This window comes from Enhydra lutris, unplaced genomic scaffold (genome assembly GCF_002288905.1).
Source record: "Enhydra lutris kenyoni isolate GAN:26980312 unplaced genomic scaffold, ASM228890v2 scaffoldscaffold18, whole genome shotgun sequence".
NCBI lineage: Eukaryota > Metazoa > Chordata > Mammalia > Carnivora > Mustelidae > Enhydra > Enhydra lutris.
Genome location: NW_019154102.1, coordinates 19,843,917 through 19,868,097, shown reverse-complemented (window position 1 = coordinate 19,868,097; position 24,181 = coordinate 19,843,917). Strand labels below are relative to the sequence as shown.

Genomic DNA, 24,181 nt, shown 5'->3' with positions numbered 1-24,181 from the left:
ACGGAGCCAGGGCGTGCTGCCCCCGCTGCTGGGTACGGTTTCTGTGCTCCCGCGCACATTTGGTTTGCAGAAGAGCCCCAGGGCCTGACCCTGCAGCCCGACCGGAATGTCAGCTCTTCACACATACAAGTTATGTAACCAAACTGTCTCATGGCTCCGCCAGCCAGTGAGAACCAGGACACGTGATTCCAGTTCATGTATCCGGAAAGCCCTGAGCCCGCCTCACAGGGTATGTACAGCTCCGTGTCTTCAGGCAATTTGCCTGTTGGGTGACTGCTCCTACAAGCAGTGCTGAGGGACTGTATGGCTTCAGGGAGGAATTTTGACTTGAAAATGATCTTCGATCCAATGTTTAAAGATATATATTCTTTGAGGTACATGTTTATTATGATTCTTTTGTCATTTTTAAAAAAGATTTTATTTATTTATTTGACAGACAGAGATCACAAGTAGGCAGAGAGGCAGGCAGAGAGAGAGAGGAGGAAGCAGGCTCCCTGCTGAGCAGAGAGACGGATGCGGGGCTCAATGCCAGGACCCTGAGACCATGACCTGAGCTGAAGGCAGAGGCTTTAACCCACTGAGCCATCCAGACGCCCCTCTTTTGTCATTTTATTCTCCATTATAATTTAAACTTCCTGATGGTAGAGGCCATCATTTCTGTCTCTTTAAAATTTTTGGCTGTGCCTAACCCAGGGCTGAGTCAGCCTCAGTACTGACTGAATACTTGAGTGACATATCTTGGTATAGAAAGGGAGTAAAGAAGAAGGAGAAGATGGTCATTCATTCGTGTAAGGTCAGGTCTAGTCCTGCTTATTTTCTGAGGCTTCATAAAGTCAATGAATGGAAAGATGCTCGACACCGGTAGTCATTAGGGAAACGTAGATCAAAACCACAAGGAGCTATCACTTCATACTCACTTGAATGGCTATAATAACAGAGAGGGACAAAAACAAGTGTTGGTGAATAAATTAGACCCCTGATAGCTTGCTGTTGGGAATGCAAAATGGTGCAGATGCTTGGCCAAATGGTTTGGCGGTTCCTCAAGAAAGTAAACATAGTTACCTTATGACCTGAAAATTTCACTCTTATGTACATATGCAAGAGAAATGAACATGTATGTCTACGCAAAAACTTGTACTTGTATATGCTCATGATAGCATTATTCATAATAGCAAAAAAGTAGAAGTGATCCAAATGTCCATCAACTGATGAAGATGGTATTCAACCAATGGAATATTATTCACCCACAAAAGGAAGCAAGTTCTAATACATGCTATGACAGGGAGGAAGCTTGAAAACATTATGCCAAATGAGAGAAGCCAGACACAAAAGGCCACATAATGCACATTCCATTACCATATGAAAAGTTGAGCAAATCCATAGAGAAAGAAAATCAACTGGCAGATTCCAGGGCTGGAGGGAAGGGGAGTGACTGCTTAATGGGTATAAGGTTTCTTATACCCATTGATGAAAATATTCTGGAATTAGATAGCAGTTATGGTTGTACAACTTTGTGTATATAATAAAAACCATTGAATTGCACTTTTTGAAAGGGTGAATTTTATGGTATGTGAGTTATAGCTCAATTAGAAAAAGAAAAAATAAAGTCTCTGAATATTGGATAAACTTATTCTTCCTTCCTTTTGTTTCTTTGCTTTTCTTTTTTTTTTCCTTTTTTTTTTTTTTTTTTGAAATGTTGAAAATGTAGTTTTGAGATGACCTCAGTAAAGATCACCTTTTCTTCACTGTATCTGAAAATGAGACATCTGTACGACTTTCATTTGCTCTGGTCCCCTAAGACTTTTGGGCAAAATTATTGCTACTATTGTTTTACCTTGCGAGTTCGTTCAAATTTGCTTTCCTATTAGATGCTTAATGTGACAGGAAACATAAATATAATAGAGACTGATGTGTGTTAAGTGCCTTCTGATACTTAAGTTATTCTAGAACTTTTTAATTTTACAGCTATTTAATTATAACAGCATATTATAAAAGGAAGTATGAGTGCCACAGAATAACTTGCGTGTAAAGTATATAATTTGACAAATTTTGACATATGTATGCAATCACAGGACAATACCACCATCAAGATAGTGAACACATCCATCACCCTCAAAAGTTTCCAAGTGCCCCTTAGTAATCTCTCACTCCTGCTCCTCCCCAGGACCGAGCAATCACTGATCCCAAGCAACCACTCATCTGTTCTCTGTTGCCGTAAGATAAGTTTGCATGACCTAGAATTTCATCTAAATGGCATCATACAGTAAATATATTTTTTGTCTGGCTTCTCTTACTCAGCATATTTACTTAAAAACTCACCTATAATTACAGAAATTTATACATAGTCTATTCCTTTTTATTGCTGAGTATCATTCTTTGCACGGGTAAACCACAATGTTTTCATCCATCACCTGTTGATGAACATTTGAGTTATTCACAGTTTTTGGCTATTAAAAATGAAGCAGATATAAACATCTGTGTGCTGGTCTCTGTCTGGACATGGACTTCCTTTTCTCTTGGATAAACACCTGGCAGTAGGATGGTCAGGTCAGACGATACATAGGTGTAAGTTTCATTTTTAAAGAAACTGTCAGGACTATTTTCCGAAGTGATGGTGTCATTTTACATTTCTATGACCAGTGTCTGGGAGTCCCTCCTCCAAACAGAAACATCTTTAAATGCAAAGGAAGGGCCAAGCAGAGAATGAAAAAAGCCATTCTACACTGATCTTAGCCAAAAGGCGGAGAAGCAATGAAACAAGCCATTCTAAAGAGGTGCCTAAGGGCCAGGCCTGCACTCTTTGAAAAACAATGAAATGTGAAAGAAATGAAACCACTGTTTGATGTTGCCTAAAACTGTCTGCTTTAAGCATCTAAGGCCAAATGGTAAACAGGAGGCCTAAAACCGCCTTCTTTTTGTGCGAACCCGCCCAGTTTTACTACCAGCAGTGGGAAACAACACAGTAGGAATGGTACAATTGCTTCTGAAAGGACAATGTGAGGAGCTAAATATAAACTCCTTCCATGTCTGGAGTGCAACAACTTCATGTGTAGAGCAGTTGGCAGGTTGCACACTTGATTCCAATTAGTTCCTTCCTGGAGAACTTGCTTACTACATAGAACACTGAGTGATTCAAGTTTCAGGCCAACAGAGTGGGACCGGAGGGAAATTATACTTCGGCAGAGGGCACATTTTCTGGAGAGGAGCTAAACAAGGTAAGGCCAATCTAACAAGGGGGCAACGCCCCTAATTACAGAGACTAATCAGCAAAAATATTTGATTAAGAACTTTTTAAAAAAGAGGCAGAATTATTTAAAAGCAGGTAATGGCAAAGGGGCTCTAAAGACTCCCCACAGCAGGTGACTTCTTACATGTTTTAAAACAGGAACTGTATATACAGTAAATACAGATGCAAGCACCATGCAAAATAGTAACCGTACGCTTGGCCTGGGTATTGTGGTGTAATAGGGAATGGTGGGGAGTATGGTGAACTGCAAAGAGTCCATGCTTCTTTTAAAAAGGGAAGTTATTCAGTCTCCAGTAATCATCACCTTGCAATAAATGCAGGCCCAGTGTTGCTAGATTTGATTTTTAAAGATGAGGTGGAAATCTGAATTTTTAGGTAAAATCAGATTTTCAAATGCTAGCAATATATGTGTATATATCTATATATATATATATATATATATATATATATATTTTTTTTTTTTTTTTTTAAATGTAGTGTGGATCAAAAAGAACCTGTGTACAGACCAGAGAAGGCATGTAGGCTGCCCATTTATAACCTCTGGCAGTGGAGGAGTTCTGGGAAGTCTCTCTCTCCAAATAGTTAAACTCATGACATTGAATGAAATTCTTTTTGATTAGAGCAGTTTAGATACTCTCCTTACTCCCTTTCCCCATTAAGACTTCCAGTTAAAATGCAAAATAGCTCCAGGTATACTGGATTCTTTGCCATTAAAAAAAAAAATTGGCCATTAATGCCTCAGCTGGAATTGAATTAAGACTTTGGAAACTCAAAGTCATAAAGAACATCCAAAGGGGGACTCCATAGCGTTACAGAGGTCCACTACTCACATAATTCTAAGGGTGGAGAGTTCAGACCATCCACTCCACTGCTGGAAAGTTTTAGTTGTAAATATTCCATGTGTTAAGCCAAAATTTGCCTCCCTGATTTCCTCCCCAGCTTCTCCGTGGTGGTCTCCTGAAGCTACACAAAATAAGCATAATAATTCCTTTCCACACGGGAATTCTGTAATATATCTGAAGATGCTCTTGGAAGTGTCTCCGTTCTGTGTGTAAATCTCCGTGGTTACTTCAGTCCTTCCTCATTCCAACAGTGTCTCATCACCACTCCTGCGGCTCTTGGAGCAGATCTCTGCTCCAGTGCCTCATGTGTGGTTTGTGCCTTATCTGAACATGTGACCATCTTCCAGAATAGACCGTGGGGGTCATGGGTGGTTGGGAGCAAGCTTTCTGCATTTGTATACTCAAATCTTTTCATATTGCATGGTACATCATAGACAGTTAGCATTGAGGGAAAGAACGAAGGAAGGAGGCTAGGAAGAAAAGAAAAAGGGAAGGAAAGAAAAAGCAAGCAAGGAAAAGAAAGAGGAAAGTAGGAAGGAAGGGAGGGAGGGAGGGAGAAAAGGAAAGAAAGAAAGTAAGTGAATGAATTTTTAGCATTGTTTCCAGAGCCATCATCTCTTCTATGGGCATGACTTTGTCAGAGCCATTTTTAAAATGTGGGACTTGGAGCCATGGTCTGAACATGGAATAATAAGACATGAAATTAGCTCTCTTAACCTGGACACTGGATGGCTATTGATGCACCCTAAGATTATATCATTTTTTTTTTTTTTTTCCCCTCAGAGGTATTCCTGTTGGCTATCAAGATAGCTATCCTTCTCCTTTTGTTTTCTTTTTCCCTGAAAGAACGACTACTAAGTCGGGTCTCCCTAAACTGGCATTTGAACCCAAGTTCCACACTTGGTATTGGTCCCATTAAATTTCACCCTGTTATTTGCAGGCTGACCTGTGAAGATACGTGTTGGATCTCAGTTTTGTTGTCCCCCCAGTGCATTATCTCGCTGCCTCTCTCAGAGCTCGGTTTGCTGTCACAACTACGGCTGTTGCTGCGTTGTCGGTGACAGCCAACTGAGATCATTGTCTTGGGGGAATGCAATTGTCAGCATCGTGTCCAGAGCAGGACAGGCCTGGGAGGAGCTTCGCAGCATGGGCTCCTCTGGGGGCCCAGGAAGGAGTACCATTCACAGAGATGGGCGGGGGCTGAGAAAGAAAGATTTCTAATGGAAGTGAATTTCACCTTTTCAATAGATTTTTCTAGGGCTCTGTCCCACCATGATACTTTAGAAATGCAGACACTCTATTGCTTCCTGTTTCTTTTTGCCTCCAACACAAACTGAATTAATCATTTTGCAGGTACTCTAGAATTTATCAGTGTTCTCCCTGGTTTTGTTTCAGTAGAGAAACACATGGGCATGCTTTTCTTATCTGGGTATGTTATCAACATGAGGATTCTCACATTGACCTTCAATCCTCATTACAATGATGTTGATAATAATAATGTCCCCTCGTTCTGTACAGCAGGTGTCTTTTCAAAGCCCTCTCATGTAAATCCCTGGGTCTTTGCAGTAGCCAAATGAAAATCACCGAGTGGGTGTCCTCAGGTCTACCTGACAGGTGTTCACTGCCGTGGGCAATGAAATGGGCTCCAGTGCCTCAGGAAAGCCACTTACTCCAGAGAATAATCAGCAATAGACCTTCGGGGGAACCCATGGTAGAACTTCTGGTGTCATGGTATCTTTTGGAAGTTTCTTTTCCCCTTTGTAAAGTTATTCCCTAAATACTATGTTTTAATCCTTAGAATTCTCATTCAAGAGAGCTGGGAGCTTGCCTTTTCCAAAAGCTAGAGCTAGCTTCCATTACTGTGTCTTGTATTAATTTTTTCTTCATAAAACATAAAGGAAATAGAATCGGATAGTTTACTCTGATACAGTAAATTATTGCTGGCCTAGAACATATGCAGTGTTGCAGATAAGCCAGAGATTTAAAAAATATCTAAAGAAAGCTTCCTTGGATGGATTGACCAGAGATTTGTCTATTTTATTGGTTCTACTGAAGAAATAGCTCTTGCAACGATTTATCAGTTGAATTGCTTTCATCTGTTTAAATTTATTAATGCATTTTAATCTATTTTCTTGTATTTCCTTACTTTAAAAAGTATTTTACTTACTTCCTAATTACTTATTTTTCTTTTCCATTTTGTAAGAAACATTAAAATTGAAAATTTGCTCTTGTGGACCCTGTGCCATGTTCATCAAGTTTATCTATGTGATGCTTTTATTATCTCACATCTCAGTGGTATAAAAAGGAGATGTTGGTTTTTACTACTCATTGACTCAAGAATTATTTTGGAAGCTATTTTTCTGTTGTCCAGCTGGTGGAGGTTCTGTTTTTATTTTGGCCTTGTTCTTTCTTTGGCCATCAGTTCCTGATATTACTTTAATTAGACAGTTCAAAGGTGTGATATTAATTTCTTATGGTTAAGTGAAAGAGGTTAATACGGGTCAAATAGGCAAAATCGGTGCATTGTTTGCTGAGGAAATAAAGATTTGAGACATTCAGCCAATGTTCATTGTCTGATGGACCATCTATTAAGTGCCGGGTACTCTGTTAGGCAGATAAGATTGTCTGCAAGAGGGGAACTGATATGTTATGAATTAACAGGAATTGTATTAATTTTCTTTAGACTTTCTGATTCACTACGAAGTTACAACACATCCAGTTTGCACATTGCTAAACCGCAAGTCTGGGTTTTCTTCATGGATGGGGTAATTACATAATTAAGGAACTTCCCTATTTTCTAATTATTTTAAAATGAAGGATTTAAATAAATTGGGGAGGTGGATTTACCTGGAGCTAATGAACCCTAATTGAGGCTCCTCACTGCACAGACCCCTGATAAGGTCCTAGTATTGGGTACATGCGGTCACATGCTTTTGTCAAATTTGAGAAGGTAAAATTTTACACTTCTTTTTCTTAACAGGTTCTCCTGGATCAGCTCCACTTCTTTTCAGAGCAGGATATTGGCAGTGATGTGTGGGAATCTAGTATTTCTGCAGTACTCTCGCAATTGGTTCCCATGAAAGAAGAGGATTTGGACAAGCTTTTTCAAACAACTGATACATTGCTTCTTTCTTTTTTTTTTTTCCCCGAGCAGCAAATTTATTTAGCCATTTCTACTCTTCTTTCCACCCTCCTCCTTCTTCTGCCCTGTCTCCCCTCCTCCCCACCACTGAAATAAATGTGATTTGAACTCAGAATACCATCATTTCTAGGAGATTATTTAGTATTTAATTTACCTCCTGCACATATGGTGGATGGTTCAGCTGCTAAAATTTCGATGCAGGACTTCTTCAAAATCTAGAAAGAGAGGAAATCAAAGAGTCAAAGCACAGCTTACTTTATTAGAAGCAGGATTTTGCTTTGAGTTACCAAGACAGGAAGATTCAAGGATATTGTGCTGTGGTGGGTGGATGGGTGGTAACATCTTTACTAATATTACTAACATCAAACATTTAATGAGCCAACATTGTGCTACATGCCTCTGGGTGTCCCCATAAGAAGTATTCATTCATTTGTTCTTTCAGCAGATACTTACTGAGTCTATGATATGTCAGTCTTGGTTATGGGGACGTTTAACATCTGGTTAGGGAAATGGGAGTTACACTTGAAAATATAAATAATGATGGTTTGTCACTGTGGTAGTTTCCAGGGTGAAGGGGTAGATAGTAAATCTGCAGAGTTCACGGGGAAAATCATGGAGGCTGTTACATTGGGACAGGCTTCATGAAAGCTGTGGGTGCTGAGGGCAGGACTCTGTCAAGTGGAGAGGAGTGAGTTAGGAGAAGGTTGGGATCCAGGCAAGGAATGGCACAAGCAAAGGCGAGAAGGTAGAAATACATAAACCTCTTTACCTGGAACAAAAGGAGCTTGAAAAGTAGAAATGAGAGTGATGATAGATAAAGCTGGAGAGGTAGGATGGAGAATCGTTTCCAGATTACTCCGAGTTCCACTTTTTGTTAGAAAAGTCTTGGAAAGATGTTTCAGGAGAGGACATTGAAGGCTGCCTGTTGTGCCTCACTCTTTGGACCCCGATAGTCTTATTTAAATGGAAATGGACTCTTTCCTCCAGAAGAGACTTGTAGGGTTGAGAAGAGAGTGTCAGGGAACCAACCCCATGACCGCACAGGGAGTTAATCAAGGCTGCTTTGGGCCAAGCAGGATATCTGCCTGGTAGGATGTAAGCTTCTCTCCACCATTTATGAATCTCGTGTCTTGCTGAATATTGATTCTCAAATTTCATCCAAGCATTTTAAACAAGTATAGGACACTGAGTTAATTTACAAAGCAAATGAAATCTCTTTATTTGGGCCTTAATTTGGAAATTGAGATGGTTCAGAGGGCTTTGAAAGAAATCATTTCTCTATTTATGAAAGGGGCATTTGTTGAAGGAATTAATAGTGAAATGATAACATTGAAAGTCTAGAAAAGAAAGCAAGCATCTTAGCATTGAGAAACACCCATTTATTTGCACTGATGTATTTATATATGCTTCTTTGTCCCAGCTCAAGTGATACAGACAACACGAGATACAATCAAATGAAAGATACAATAAATTACAAAAGGAGAGGACATGGGTTAAAATAAGGAAAAATAAGGGGAAGATGAAGTAAGGAATGAGAATGGCATAGAAAAAATATACTGGAAAGAGCTTATTCCTTGCTAGGAGTGGCTCATGGATTTAGTTCTAAACTTTCTAGTAGCAGATGAGAAGTTCAGGCAATATTTATGAGAATCTCAATTGGTGAAATAAAAACAAATCAGTTTCTCAGAAGAGATAATATTTACCCATTCCAGAGAGAAATCTGGGCGTCCTCATAGAGAAGCATTGTGAAAGGAAACGGAGAACATGCTTCAGAAAAGCTTTATCTGATATACAGATGACAACACGCTAAAATGCAGTCACTGAAACAGGCTCTCACAAACACATGTTTTGGGTAAATCTATAGACGCGAAACTCATAAGAAGCACTATTTCTTTTTTTGACAATTCTCAAGTTCAGGTTTCCAGCTAACTTTTCCTGACATCGCTTCCCACTCTTGGTACAATCTGAAGGCATCTTTGTACTTTGATTCCTCTATTTGTTTTTGGCTTCTACACGATTCCACAGTAGGGAGCAATTTGTTCCTATTTGTCAGTGCTTGCGTTATTTCTTGGACTCTGGTTTACCATGCCACAACGCCCCCCTCCCCATAACCTCAAACACTGGTATAGCCTCAGATCCCCACTGGTGCGGGAGCCCGTTCCGACAGCAGAGAGCACACATGCACTGAGCTCCCCAAGTCCGTGCCCATCTTGGGTAAGTGAGTGGCCCTCACACACCTGGCCCTGGGGAGCTGGTATCACCCTTGAGCTCCTGAGTTCCCTTCACTGTCATTCTGACTTGGGATCAGGGACTCCAAGGATCTATGCGGGGCATCCATGTTTCCCTGCTGCTTCTCCACCCTCCCCATTCCAATGGTTTATCCAGCCCTTTAGGTCTCTTATGTAAGTAACAATGTCCTAGGACAAGGGCTTGCCAGAATCCTGGTGTGCAGGGACTCATCTCCCGCATGACAACTGTCCTACTTGAACTGCGAGGACTGTCCACGCCCTCTCCAGACCAAGTCTGCTGCCCGAAGAGCCACCTCAGCCAGTGGCTGCCTTGACTGAGGGAGGTACCGCCCTTCCGCATGTCCTTAGGCACAAATCTCCAAACAGGACACATTGGAAGAAACAGAATTAACCCATATGGAAAAACTTAGTAAACAGTGGCATTAGAACAACACAAAGCTTTTTTTTTTTTATGTTTTAAATAAAATTCCTCAGGCATTTGGCATCTCTTAATAAATCATTTTATCATCCACAACTAAAGATTTCAAAATAATCCCAGAATTAAAATTGAGCTCTTGGATCTCTCTTGTTCCCGTTCCCAAACTCCATCAAAACACGTAAATGAAATTTTCGCCCATGTAAGTTCCTGACTTGGAACCAACGATTTTGAACCAACTTTTAATACTTAACCAGGGATTTGGTAAAGGAAACACCCGTGAATCTCGGGCCACAAAGACACACCAGCAGGTTTTGTCATAATAAACACACGCTGTATTATTCTCTTGGAGTGTCTGCAATTAGTTGATAAATCTAAGGAGTGTATGAAGGGCCAAAAAATGTCAGCCAAGCGCTGTGATTCAATCCAGTAAAAACACAGCTTTCCCAATCTTAACTTAAAACATCTGGAAGGGATGCGTTGCAGCCAGTAGAGCAAAATTTATCAGTGAGGGGGATGGGCAGGATCTGTCTGGGACTGCGGCTTCTATTAGTTTGAAATGTCTGGCTTTAAAAGGTAGGAAGTCATGATGGCAGAAGGTGGATCTGGGGGTTCCCTTGTTATTAGCAGCCGAGACTATAATCAGTGTGTCTGAGCCGCAGCAGACAACAGGTCGGCTTCCGTGTCTGGAGACTGGATGGGGGTTGGGGGCGAGGGAGCAGAGGATCTGTCCCCAACCTGAGCAGGGGTAACCGTGGAAGAGGTGCAAGTACAGTATGGGGAAATCGCTTGAGGGAGCAGAACAGACTCACACAGGGCCAGGGTGATGGCAGAGGTGAGAGTACATTGGCTTCTGATGGATACTGGGTGAAGACCACCACATGCCTCGAGTACAATCCAATGTGAGGAGGGGCTCTTGGCCCTGGTTCTGTATTACTGACCTATGGTCCTTGACATATCCTTTAACTTTCCTGAATCCTAATTTTGGGGAGCAGTTTAATGTACAGAATATAGCCTGGCATCTGGAATCAAATTGCTTGGGTCAACTCCCTCATGAGCGAGCGAGCGGTGTGACCTTGGGCAAGTTCAAACAACCTCTCTGAGTCTCTGTTTCCTCATTTATAAAAGTGGGGTAGGAACAGTACCTACTGCAGAAGGTTGTTGACTTGGGAAGATTAAATGAGATAATACTGGCAGAGACCACAGCACAGTGCCCAGAACCTGGTAAGTTCTCAACTAATGTAACCATTATTCTTAAGAACTTGGGCTCAGGAAACAAGACAATATACATTTGGGCTCTGAATAGATTTATGTTCAAATCTAAGCCCTACCACTTCCTGGCCACGTGGACTTGGACAAGTTATTAAAGCTCAGTTTCCTCTTCTGTAAAAGGGGGATAAGAGGGGCGCCTGGGTGGCTCAGTGGGTTAAAGCCTCTGCCTTCGGCTCGGGTCATGGTCCCAGGGTCCTGGGATCGAGCCCCACATCGGGCTCTCTGCTCCGCAGGGAGCCTGCTTCCTCCTCTCTCTGCCTGCCTCTCTGCCTACTTGTGATCTCTGTCTGTCAAATAAATAAATAAAAATCTTAAAAAAAAAAAGGGGGGGGGATAAGAAATACACTGACCTCACAGGGCTATACGATGGTAAAATGAATGATCGATAATAAATGCAGAGACATTTAGCTTGTAAATCCATCTGTACTTAGGTGGTCAAATTCACATAGGACTGGAGAGTCGGGAAGGGAATGAGATCAAGGAAAACTGGCAGGGTTTTTGTCTCATAGACAAAGCTACACAGATGTGATCAGTCAGTAGATAGTCATTTAATAACCCTTGGGCCACCAACCAACAAGTGCCCTTCGTGAAAATAAAGCACCAAGAAATGTGCTCAGAACATTCTTAGCAGTAAAGCATTTAGGAGAATGTCTTGACATATATTCGGTTCCAGACAATGGTAGTGGATACTATGACTTGTGATAATACTGTTACAGCTACTTCTCTTGGCCAGAGAAAGTAGCTCATATATATTTCTATCCCATCACCCACCACTGGCTCTTGCTTAATCATATCTGCTGGAAAAAACCCCAGAGGGTGGTTGATAATATTTTTCTGTCATCTTTTGGACAGATTTCAAAAAGAAGATAAATGGCAAAGCACATCTGAAATCTACAAAGAACTGTATCAATGCGATGTGTTGCTACTGGTATGGTTACATTTGCTCATCTCATTAGATTGTTGGGGGAGTAAGAAGAGAAGCAGATGTAAAAAAAACTTTGCCAAGTAATAAAAACCATTCAATAAATTTAAAGTGAAATCGATTATGGACCAGTCCAGGTTGCATATAAGAGTTTATTTTTTTGGATTCTAAAACTCTAGCGTCCTTTTGCATAAAGTTCACAGTTTCTGCCAAGATTTCTCAAGAATCCTTAAATAATTGTACATACTCACATAGAGTTATCAGGAACCTCTCCCTTACCATACACATCCCTAATTTTTTTTTTCTGTAATTGCTCTGCCTCCTTCCCCAATAAACAATCGATTTTTATTTACTTGGCCATTTCCTGTTAAAAGATTTTTTTGTGTCTGTAAATAAAGACAAGTCTCTTTTATCCATTCATAGTATAGGGACCTTTTGCTTCCACTCATCTTTTGGAAAGTCTTTCAGAGAATGTTTCTTAGTGTTTTCATTGTTGTGAAGGGCACATTCTGGTTTTAAGATTTTTGGAGCTAGAAGTACGCTGGCCAAAAGTCAGTTAACTACCTCTTGCCTGGTTATGTTCTTTAAGACAAAAACTTAGCAGCTGTCCTTAATCTCACTGTCACCCTTCAAATTGAATATAGATTTTGCTGACCCATCTATGGCCTGGTGATTTTACCAATGAACTATTTCTTCATTCATCTAGTGCCATCTTTCAGAAGACTTATCATGGTTGATAATTACACTTTTTTGTTGTCGTTTGGTCATTATCTATCTTCGTCCTTAGACTATGAAGTCTAGAGGCAAGGAATGAATTTGTTTTACCCAACACCACATATCCACAGTGCCTAACCTGGCACATAGTAGGCATTAAATCAGTATTTATTGAATAAATAAACAAGTAATGAATGTTTTCTGCATGGCTTCATACACTGGCATTACAGTGTATTAGATTATGGCCTTCCTTTTCCTCTATACTACAATCTTAGGGTCTTTTGAATAACAAGGCCATATTCTGCATCTTGTAACACCCTCCTACACCCTCCTCTTCTTATTAAACATCACCGTCTTTGGGGGACTGCTTTCCCAGATGGCCTGTTTCAACACAGAATCTTTATTTATTTATTTTTTTTAACGGCTTACCTTTTTAAACAACAATGCTGTAGGTGTAGCACGTCCCTGTGTCTAAGTTCTGGACTGGCCTGCTTTGTAAAAGGCCTTGACCCCTTTACTTGGGAAGATGGAGAGGTCTGGGCTTGGGGGTTGGGACTCAGGCTCCCACAGAAGGCCACACACACTACTACAGCTGATAGAATGCACATTGGATAAGCCTGGGGACCACTGCTTTTATAAAATGCTTGCCAGCTTGGGACATACGACTATGTCATCCATGCCTTCAGGAGTGGTGATGTTGTCTCCAAGAATTTTGACTTTAGTTGATTGCTAACAAAGTGTTTATTTTTATTTATTTATTTTAATTTATTTTTATTTTTATTTTATGTTATTTTTATTTTTTTAAGAGAGTGAGATTGCAAGTGGCAGGGAGAGGGGTAGAGGGAGAGGATTAGAGAGAATTCCAAGCAGGCTCCTCACCCAGCATGGAGCCTGACCCGGGGCTTGATCTCTTGATCCTGAGATCATGACCTGAGCCAAAACCAAGAGTCGGCTGCCTAACCAACAGAGCCACCCAGACACCCCAGATCTCTAACAAAGTGTTTTTTAAAAAAAAGAGAGTCACCTTTCCTAACTAAATTCCATTCCACACTTTAAACCAATAGGCACAGCTATCGTTAACTATGGATATTATCCTAGATCCATGTCAGTTCCACTGAATCTGAATTTAAAATAAAAATCTACTATTATACCGTCATCTGTCCAGCATTCATGTATGATTTTATGTATACTCATATATTATACCAAACGGATACTCTAAGATGCAAGAAACAGTTTAAGACGTTTACTGAATTTTGGACAATAGAGTTTATCCCCCAAATATGCAAAGGTTTCTCTCTTTCTTTCTTTCTTTCTTTTTTTTTTTTTAGGTCGACCTCTTTTTTTTTTTTTTTTTTTTTTTAAATGCAAATGTTTCTGTCTGGGGTGCGGATGGGGGAGGTGAGCCAGCTCACTTAAATTAACACAACTCTTCCCTCAGTTCGGTTCTCGCTCACTGAGTCTCCTGTGAAGGAGCGTAGGACAAACAAGGTCCTGAAACTGAGGAAATTCATTTTTTTTCCACTAAGCCACTTTCCTCTCCTGTTTTCAGAAGGAAAGCTCAGATGGCCGTGAACTCCGAAACGTGGTTTATTTAGTAAGACGAGCATGTCGACCTCCAGAATATTGGCGAAGTCAGCCGCCCTCCTTGAGAGCTGAACCCTGCAGCATTTCACTGGATTTAGTTCCAAATTCTGCTGTCGCTTTTCCAGTGGGTCTTTCCAGTGGGTCTTAGGTAGGAGGAGGAGCCGAAGGAAGGAGTGGGGGTGACCTGCGGAGTAACTGTTCATGCCCCTTGGCGACCTTGGTCGCCTCGTGAATCTATGGGGATTTTTATCACATCTGGACTCTTCAATAAGCCAAATAGAAATAATAGCTTAGTTGAAATGGCCCAAACGTCTGCAAAGTCTGAAGCTAATTAATAATCACAGAGGCCAATGTTTTTTAAAAAGAGTTTCTAGCTCACTACAGAAACTACAGTTGATTCTATTTATATGCTGTAAGCAGCCTTGCTAATGTGAATGGAGCCCCAAATGCCATCGTCTATAGATACAATCTTGGAAGAGAAGGTGGGGGAAGGGCCGAGGGGATTCGACCAGAGACAGAGCCACAGAGCTGCCCACTTGTCATGCAGTGTGGGTCACGAATGCTATGCAGGTCTCTGGGCGGCTTCGTCATGAGTGAGTGTGCAAAGCATCGCATGGGACACCATGAAGAACATAACACATGTGGCAGTCTCTCTGACGATGCTGTTTAGCATCTGACCAGGAGGAACGGCAGAGAGCGTGAAAAAGACCCATGTGCTAAGCAAATGATGCCAACAGTTAGTGCCACTGGGGTTCAAGGCAGGGAGAGTTCAAGGTGGAGGGGAGACCAGGGCGGACTCCAAGGAGAAGAGAGGACTCAGCAGGGGCTAGAGGTCCAGAGAGGCTTTGAGACAGGATCCAGATGGGCCAAGGAAGAGAAGGGGGTTTCTTCCAATCACAAACCAGCCTGCCTGACGAGGAGGGCTGCTGCTTTGAGTGGGGCCTCCCGCTCTGTTGGCTCTGGAAAAAGGGTTAGTTCAGTAAAGTCAGGGATTCCAGGACTGTGAGAACATGATGTGGATTTTGATTGGAGGGTAGCCCTTAGCAGTTCCTGGAGGTGTCTTGGAAGAGTAGGTGGAAGGGGAGGCCTGGAAGATGGGCTTTGATTTTTGTCATAGCTTTTTTAGGACCTGGGCCACACGAGGGGGTACAGGTCTTCCAGTTCCCATGAGGGAAAAGGAGCAATCAGCACAGAATCGGGTTTTCATAAATAAAGCAATTTTATATACACCATAGAATGGATTTATCCTTCAGTTTCACTGATCTTACAGCTTCCTCGATAACGAGGATGTTCATGCCCAAACTCGTGAGAAATCCTTGCAAATATAGTTGTGTGTTTGATACTTGTTTATTGTTGATCAAACACGTGGAATTCTGCTTTACCCTTGCTTAATAGGAAGCCCAACGCAGGCTGAAATATTTATTCCAGGAAATTACTCCTAGAGGGACGTGCATTGGTGCCAGCCACTGGGCTCTCCTTCTCGGAGACTGTGTGCCTGCCTCCAGGTACCACCCTAGACTGCACACAAAGTGGGGACCGCTGCGGGGAGGAGTTGGCATCACGGTAACCAGGCCAAGTGTTGGGATTCAGAGTTGCAGACCGACGTCCGTGGTATCTGAATCCAGCCCTCATGCAGGTTCCCGTTTCACTGGCTGCAGCACTTTTGCAAAGGCAAACAAAGACCCAGGAGACTTGCTGGACCTTTGCTTCATATTTTTGCTTGAGGGCTGGCGCTACCCTTACCAGCTGTGGTCACTGGAAATTCCCCGAAGAAGCCACAAGAAGGGAAGGCGAAGGGATACTTTCTTCCTTTACAGTTTTACTGGCTTTAAGGGCTACAATCTTTCAACCACCCAAAGTCTGTCTTATAATTTCTCAACAGTATTCTGCAAAAGCAAGGAGAAATTCTGTCCTCAGAGGCAGAGTCCTTGAGCATGTGTGGAAGGAAAAGATGTTCTTTTCAGCATGTGTGAAGCTGCCAGCTTCTCCTGGTGAGGGAACTTCATCTCGCGAGCGGAAATCAGTATTTGCAGATGTGCTCCCCACTTAGTAGTGACAGGCAAAGAGCTCCTCTGCCTACCCACTCGGCACCCAGAGGGCAGACCACATGGGCTTTGGCTTTACCTCTGCTGCACCTATGTGAACGGCATCAAGCCACTTCACACTTTTGGTTCCAGGGTCTCCTTCTCTGAAATGGAGCTGCTTCCTGGCCTCCCCACATCATTGAGTAGAGTACCATGGTCATTCCCATCATGGGCATTAGCGACCCAGTGGAGTCTATTCCAGATCGCCGCTCCCTGCCATGTGGCCTTGGACAAGCTAATGGATCTCTGTCCTTAGGGTACCTTCTTCTGTAGAAGGGATGACAATATCCACACTAAAGAGCGGTTGTGAGACACCAATGAGACACCTATGTAGAATGATCCGCACAGTGCCCAGAACCTCAGGACTCAGGATATGGTAGCTTTTATTATTTTTACCTTCCTATGGAAATAGAGGTAGGAGAAAGCACAGGCCCAGGGTCACCCCTTATAGTTGTGTGCTCTCAGGAAGTTTCCCTGAGGCTCAGTTTCTTCATCTGTAAAATAGGAGTACTTTCTTCATTTTCTTCACAGGGTTGTTATGATGCTAAAATGGGATTATATTCATTGGGATCAAAGAACAACATTTGGTCCCAAATACAGCTGTAATCTACAGCGGTTGAGTTCTTTCTTTCTTTCTTTCTTTCTGAGATTCTATTTATTTATTTATTGAGAGAGAGCAAGTGGGTGGGAGTTGGCAGGGTGGGGGGTGCAGAGGGAGAGAGAGAATCTCAAGCAGAGTCTGCCCTGGGCACAGAGCCTGATGCCCGGCTTGATCTCACGACCCTGAGATCAGGGCCTGAGCCAAAATCAAGAGGCGCTTCACCGACTAAGCCACGCAGGTGTCCCACACAGGTGTTGATTTCTTTCTGCCTTTTCCCTATGTCCTGCTGCTGAGACCGAAATGGGAAACAATGAGAACGCCATGAAAAATAATGCATTATACAAATGCAACACGTAAGTACTTCTCCCTTAGACTACGGAGGGCTGGGGAACAGTGTGAAAAGACCAAAACACAGGAACCAGTTTGTGGAAGCACAGAATTCTGGGATTTGCTGAATCCAGGCCCTGGACAACCAGCCGTGATTTTCCATTTCCTCAGACATTCTTGGCCGAGTACTGTGGAAAGAGCAGGATCTCGGGAACCAGGTCTCTGTTAAAATTCCCCACTTGACCATTACGAGTAGGAAGACTAGGGCAGTCTCTCTGAGGGGCCTGCACCCCAGCTTCCTCACCTGGAACACTGGGATAAGACCTTCTGGAGACCGTGGTTGTGGCAGAGCCTAGCAGAAATGCTGGTGGATGGAAGACGGTCCACAAGTCAATGTGATTTTTCTTCTTTGGGCCAACATGATTATTGATACTGAGGGTTTATGGATTCGTTACCTGGAGGAGAAACAGATCAAGTGCACAATTCTCCATTCCCTGAGAGCCTGAATTTCAAGCGTCCTTGTTCTATGGCCAGACTTTGTATCTGGCTATAGGTTCCCACCATCCTTCGAGTAAAAGAGCCTTCCAGGCCAAGCCTTTGCTTGCCTCCTGACGTCATCTTCTGCCATTCCCCAATTCAGTGGTGCTCTTCCTTCATTCTGCTGTGCTCCGTCACAGGGCTGCTTGCTGCCAAGAATGTTCTGTCCATGCTCTTCCAGTGGATGGCCTGATTTCCTTCTTCAGGTCATGTCTGCAAAGGGGCCTGAACTCTGTGTCAATCTCTTTACTCTTAATCTTGGTAGTTGGTTGCCACTTTTGTACCATTTATCAGTTTTAATTATCTATTTATTTACTCATTTTTATGTGTCCCTCCCACGAGACTATAACCTCCACCAGGCCAGGGTCTCCATCACTTTACTTGTAGCTGAATGGCAAGGTTTGTATGTAAGGTTTCCAGTGAGCACTGGATAAAAGAACAAATGTTCGCTCCCACATCTTGATTTGGGATTTAAACATAAGGTCACTATGGGCTGAAAACCTGACGAACCATCTGAGCTTGTTGAGAGCTGCTCTGTACTCCTATTTGGGATAATTAAGCCCAGTCCTGTTTTATTATGAGAAAATCACCAGCCACAAAACAACATCCGTGGGAACAAGCTGGAAAAGATGCTTCAGATGGTGGGCGAAAAAAACAAGAGCTTTCTTTTCAGTATCCAGAGGAGAAATGAACCTACTTCTTAAAAATAGCCAACTTTAGGTCATAATTATTTCTGTCTGACTTGAGAAAGATGAACCCTGCTGCGCTTGTCCCTGCTTCTCTGTCCAAGCAAATGAATTAACAACTGCCATAAACATGGGTTTCAAGTGCTGGAAGGATTGCAACCACAAGCATAACTCTCAGATAAAAGCTCGTAAGACTGTTATCATTCAGCTCAAGTTTGGAGACAGGACTCTCAAATTATTATTTTTTCCCAGTTTTTGGGAGACCATTTTGCTGAAATTCCTTAGACATCTTTGGAGTTAGTTCCATCTGGGGGTGGGAAGAGCTTTCTAAACATCTTGGGGGGCCTCAGGTCAAGCTTGGGTGAGTTGCTAAGATAGAAATATTCAAGGACAACACTGGTTTCTGCAGATAAAATGATTCTGATTATTTGCGTAGGAACTGCCTCTTGAATGATGTGGGCACCTGGCTCCTAAGGATCTTGGAACAGGTAAGAGTCGTCCCTGTTCAGAATCGGCCATCTGAAGGCAAGACTGTGCACTCATGCAGCAGTAGGCTCCTGCCTCTAGACCCCCTCCATTTTTCTTCCTATGTACATGGACACCACCATCTGATTCTCTTCTTAAATATCACTTGTTAGATGTTCCAAATGTTTCAGTGATTACACCCACGAAGTTGGAATCAAAACCCCTTCAAGGCCCTTATCAGTCTGGTTCCAAACAAATGTCTAGGCTTGTTTCTTATCACTCTTGAGTTTTCACCAAACTCTCCTCCCAGACAGATAGGCATTATTGCTATTGTCCTCAGAGTATGCTTTTCCCTGTTCCAGCTTTTGGGCTGGGGTCATGTCATCTCTTCCCTGATGCTACCCATCACTCCTCCCGGGTCTTGCATGGATTTCATGTCCCACTCTCTCATGAAGGCTCTAACCCACAGAAATCTATCTCTGAGCTTCATGATCAGTCCCGAATCATGTTTTGCACCATGTGGGTATTGCTTTCTATGTTCCCTGCAGTTCTTGTTGTTTACGTTGTCAAGTAGGTCACACTGATCCCGGAAGTTATTTGGAACAAAGGTCCCTTACCTGGGGATCTAGTATTGGGACTGATAATTCTCTCTCAATAATTTCCACTCTCTGGTGAAAGCAGTTTGAGTTGGTTTCTGTTCCTCGTAAATAAACACCTTTTGAGTCTGTACATATTTAAGGTAGGAGTTCCTAATCTGAGGTGAGATTATTTTTCACAACTCTGAAACTGAAGGTCACATATATCATATTCTGAAAGTGCGCCTGGGGCATTAAAAAAAAAAAACAAAACAAAACCAAAAACACAAGAGATTTAAAAGACAGATTCCTGGGCACCATCTCATACTGTCTATAATAGACTCTCTGGGGATAAGGCCTGGGAACTGGTATTTTAAGCAAGGTTTCCAGGTCATTTTTAAGTATATTCAAGAAAATCTAGAGGATTGGTGAAAACTGACGCTAATGTCCATTATATGATGGGAAAGGAAAGTGAAAGAGGAGGTAATTCCTATGTCTTGAGTACCTATTATGTACCTGGAAAAATATTCAGTAATTTCACCAGTGTTATCTCTTGTAATCCTCAAACAGTCTGGTGATATAAGTCTTACTATCAATCCCTTCTTACAGATAAGGAAACAAGTGAGATAACTCATCCAAGGATCTATAAATGGTAAGTCATTGGGCCAGCATTTAAATTCTGGGATGACCAGCTCCAAAGTTCTTCTCAGCCTGCAGGAGTTCTCAGCAAAGTTTAGAGGGAGTGAGAGGGGGCATGAAAGTACAGCCACACTGGAGGTTTCCTGGCTCAGACTGGGGGAGCTGGGCAGATCCTAGGTCTGGCTGGAAACCCCTGGATTAAGACCCCCTTGACATCCGAAGGGGACAGTGACCCTCTGAGCTCTGACTTCGCATCCTGGACCCTGAGTCAGGGGCCTGGTGAGCTTCCACTGGAGAAACTGTTGGCCATCTGCCTAATCACAAAACCTAAAGGTAGAGGAGACAGTGCTTTTGGATTTCATCATAGGTGCAGCACACATACTGGCCTTCTAGCTGGGACTTTAAAGACCAGCACCAAAAAAATAAAAAATAGGGGCGCCTGGGTGGCTCAGTGGGTTAAAGCCTCTGCCTTCGGCTCAGGTCATGATCCCAGGGTCCTGGGATCAAGCCCCGCATCGGGCTCTCTGCTCAGCAGGGAGCCTGCTTCCTCCCCTCTCTCTCTGCCTGCCTCTCTTCCTACTTGTGATCTCTGTCTGTCAAATAAATTAAAAAATAAATAAATAAATAAAAAATAAAAAAAAATAAAGACCAGCGTCATCCAATATGCTGGCTGGACCAAGGATCTGGCCTACGTATGGGAGGGTGAAGAAGAGAGGCTGATCCTGTTCACTTACAGGAAAGGGGGGACTAAAAAAACCATTTGTGTGTGAGGGATTGTTTCATTCAACCCAGGCTGGGTGGAAAGAAGGAATGGCTGACCGCAAACCCTGAAAAACAGTGACTTCCTCCTATTTGGGGACTATAGGTCTAAAGCTGTGGTTCCAGTAAAGTCCCCTGGGAAGGTCTTAAAAATTCTGCTCCAGATGACCTCAGTAGGCAGCCTCGGTAAAGAACCACTGGTCGAAAGCACCTCTGATGGTCAAGAGATAAAGTTAGAGCCTGCCAGTGTTCTAGAAGGAAGCTTGCATTCAGTCATGGTTGGAAAAGCTAAGGTCAGGTGCACACCATCAACCGGTGTTTCCAGTATGAGAGCTGGAACCATCTGGAGTTTGGCTTGCTGCCAGAGCAAGGTCCCTTCCATTTTAAATTTACCTTGTGGGGCAAAACTGGCCCAGGAGAACAAAGAAAGAAACATGCGTGGAAGGCAAGGAGGGAGAACTGGGACATGATAACAAAGAGAGACAAAGGAATGCTGTCGCAAGCAGAGAACACCAGCCTTAGGGGGAGGGGACTAGAGAATTTTTAGTGGATTGGTGGGGGGCAGAGAGTACCCAATGTCCAGTTTTAGAGGAAGTGCTCTACTCACTGAGTGGATGATGCCTTGCAGAGCCTGAAAACCGTCATTCACAGGAAACACGTGGTCCTTGCTGTCTGCTATCCGGGCCAGCTGAGAACACAGCAAACACACAAACATACATGGAGATGGGTCAGGCTTGGCTGCAGAGAATGGGGGAGTCCAGGGGACTCCATCGACATTTAGAACACAGAGGAACCAGAGGGCTTGGGCCTCACTGAAAAGCCCTCAGTAATAATGAGCTTACCAGCGACCTCTCTGGAGCAGGCCTAGAGGGCGGGTCCAGCTTTTACATTTGTTTAATACTTTTCTCCTTGGAGCAGAGGTAAGGTTGCTCTGCTAGATGAACATTTGGCCTGGGTTGATGTATTTATGGATCTGGGGGCAAGCCATTGGCTCATTTTTCTCCCATTCACTCAAATTTCTGTTGGCAACTGTATTTGAATCGAACAGACTCAGGTTTCCTTTCAGAGTCACTTTAAAAATAAGGATAAGTTTTAGTATTGGGCGAGGCCAATGAATGGAGCCCCTTAACTTTCGCCCAAATTGCTCCCTGAGGAGAGCAATTAGTTTCGCTCTCTTGCTTTATGGAGGAGAGGACAGGAGAAAGAAGAGTCTGACCTGTGGACTTTTCTGGTCCGAATCCATAGTTCTGGGACTGTCACAGTCATGGTCAGTGCCACGACCTACCCTGCTTGCAAAAGTAGCACATAAGCAATGGGAAGTTTCAGAACACCCAGGAGGGTTAAAAAGAGAAAAAGTTACTCATCTATCTGTCTGTCTATCTATCTGTCATCTATCCATCCATCACCCACCTACATTTTTCTCTTATTAATCTGATATACTACGTAGTCTTTCATACTTTCCCTACTCAAATACACACATTTATTTTAAAAGTGCACTCAGACTATTCCCACGTTTTTGTAACCCAATTTTATTCACCTAATAAGGTATCATAAGCATTGTCCCATGTCATTAAAACAAAAAGAAATGATGACCTACACTGAGGAACATTTATATAGGTTGTTAGCAAAATTTCACAATTTGCATATCTATACTTGTACATACTTTTTGCCCACTTGCCAAGTATGCACGACCCTTGAACAACATGGGTTTGACCAGAGCAGGTCCACCTACATGTGGATTTTTTTCAATAAATACAGTAAAATACTGTAAATGTATTTTCTCTTCCTTATGATTTTCTTAGTAACATTTTCTTTTGTCTGGCTTACTTTGTTATAAGAATACAGTATATAAGGCATATAACATACAAAATACATGTTAATCAACTGTTTATGTTATTTCCAGCCAACAGTAGGCTGTTAGTATTTTAGTTTTTTTGGGAGTCAAAAGCTGTCCAGGGGTTTTTGACTGTGTAGGAGGGCTGATATCCTTATCCCTGGCACCAAGGGCCAACTATATTTATTTTTTGTATTGAAAATGCACTGAGGGGCACCTGGGTGGCTCAGGGGGTTAAGCCTCTGCCTTCGGCTCAGGTCATGATCTCAGGGTCCTGGGTTCGAGCCCCACATTGGGCTCTCTGCTCAGCAGGGAGCCTGCTTCCTCCTCTCTCTCTGCCTGTCTCTCTGCCCACTTGTGATCTTTGTCAAATAAATAAATAAAATCTTAAAAAGAAAAAAAAAAGAAATACCATTATTAAAAAAAAATGCACTGAATTTCTAATAGGAGAAGAGAGATGTTTGAGATTTAAGCAAAATTAGATTCATTAAATTAAGAAGAAAACAACAAACAAGTTTCTTAATTTTATTCAGATCTCTTTTGATGCCTTGGCAATTTAAACATCTACCAAGAAAGTTAACCAAGGAAGATACCACCTGGATAGTCTGCATTCACCACCCCCAAGTGCATGGTTTTGGCTTCTTGTACCTTACACGCCTAATAATTCTTGCTTGCTCAACATTTATGGAAAAATAACCTAGTTAAGGGGTGTTTGTGCTGCTGCACTGAATACACATGTTCTCTATCATTCATAAGCTCCCAAACCTGAGGAAATCCATACCTGTGTTTCATTGAAATCCTTCACACCAACACAGTAAACAATGGCACCAAGATCTCGAGATCTGTTAGCCTGGGTCAACAGAGAACAGCCGTTAGACAGAGAAGTGGCAAATATACTCCTTTTGGAGGAACCAGACTAACTTCCACGATCGGGTATTTATTGAGCACCTACTATGCACCATGTACCACAATGGAGAGAGCAATCCCTATTCCCGAGGAGCTCACTCTCCAGTAAACAGCACATTCTACCATGATGCATGAGGGACATGAGGGGAGTGAGTAGCCTAACAGGATGGGTTGAGAAAGAGTGTTAGAAGTAGAGTCTTGATGAAGGGATTTGAAAGATGAGGGGAGGAAAAGGGAACGGCAGGCTAGGCTAACTCTATTAAATATTCTTGGTGTGGGTGCTCCTGGGTGGCTCAGCCGGTTCAGCACCTAGCTCTTGATTTTGGCTCAGGTCATTATCTCAGGGTGCTGAGATCAAGCCCTGCATTAGGCTCCATGATC

At 42.6% G+C, this 24,181-nt stretch overlaps 1 protein-coding gene across 1 annotated transcript in view; it reads right to left on the bottom strand.

Moving 5' to 3' along the window:
* LOC111148137 (anthrax toxin receptor 1) overlaps positions 1-24,181 on the bottom strand; it is a 214,462-nt gene that overhangs the window by 132,366 nt on the left and 57,915 nt on the right. The window contains exons 7-9 of the mRNA XM_022504562.1: positions 23,676-23,744; positions 21,668-21,748; positions 7,386-7,446 (exon numbers count right to left, since the gene is read on the bottom strand). Coding sequence (XP_022360270.1) covers positions 7,386-7,446; positions 21,668-21,748; positions 23,676-23,744 — 211 coding nt within the window. The remainder of the gene's footprint in view (positions 1-7,385; positions 7,447-21,667; positions 21,749-23,675; positions 23,745-24,181) is intronic.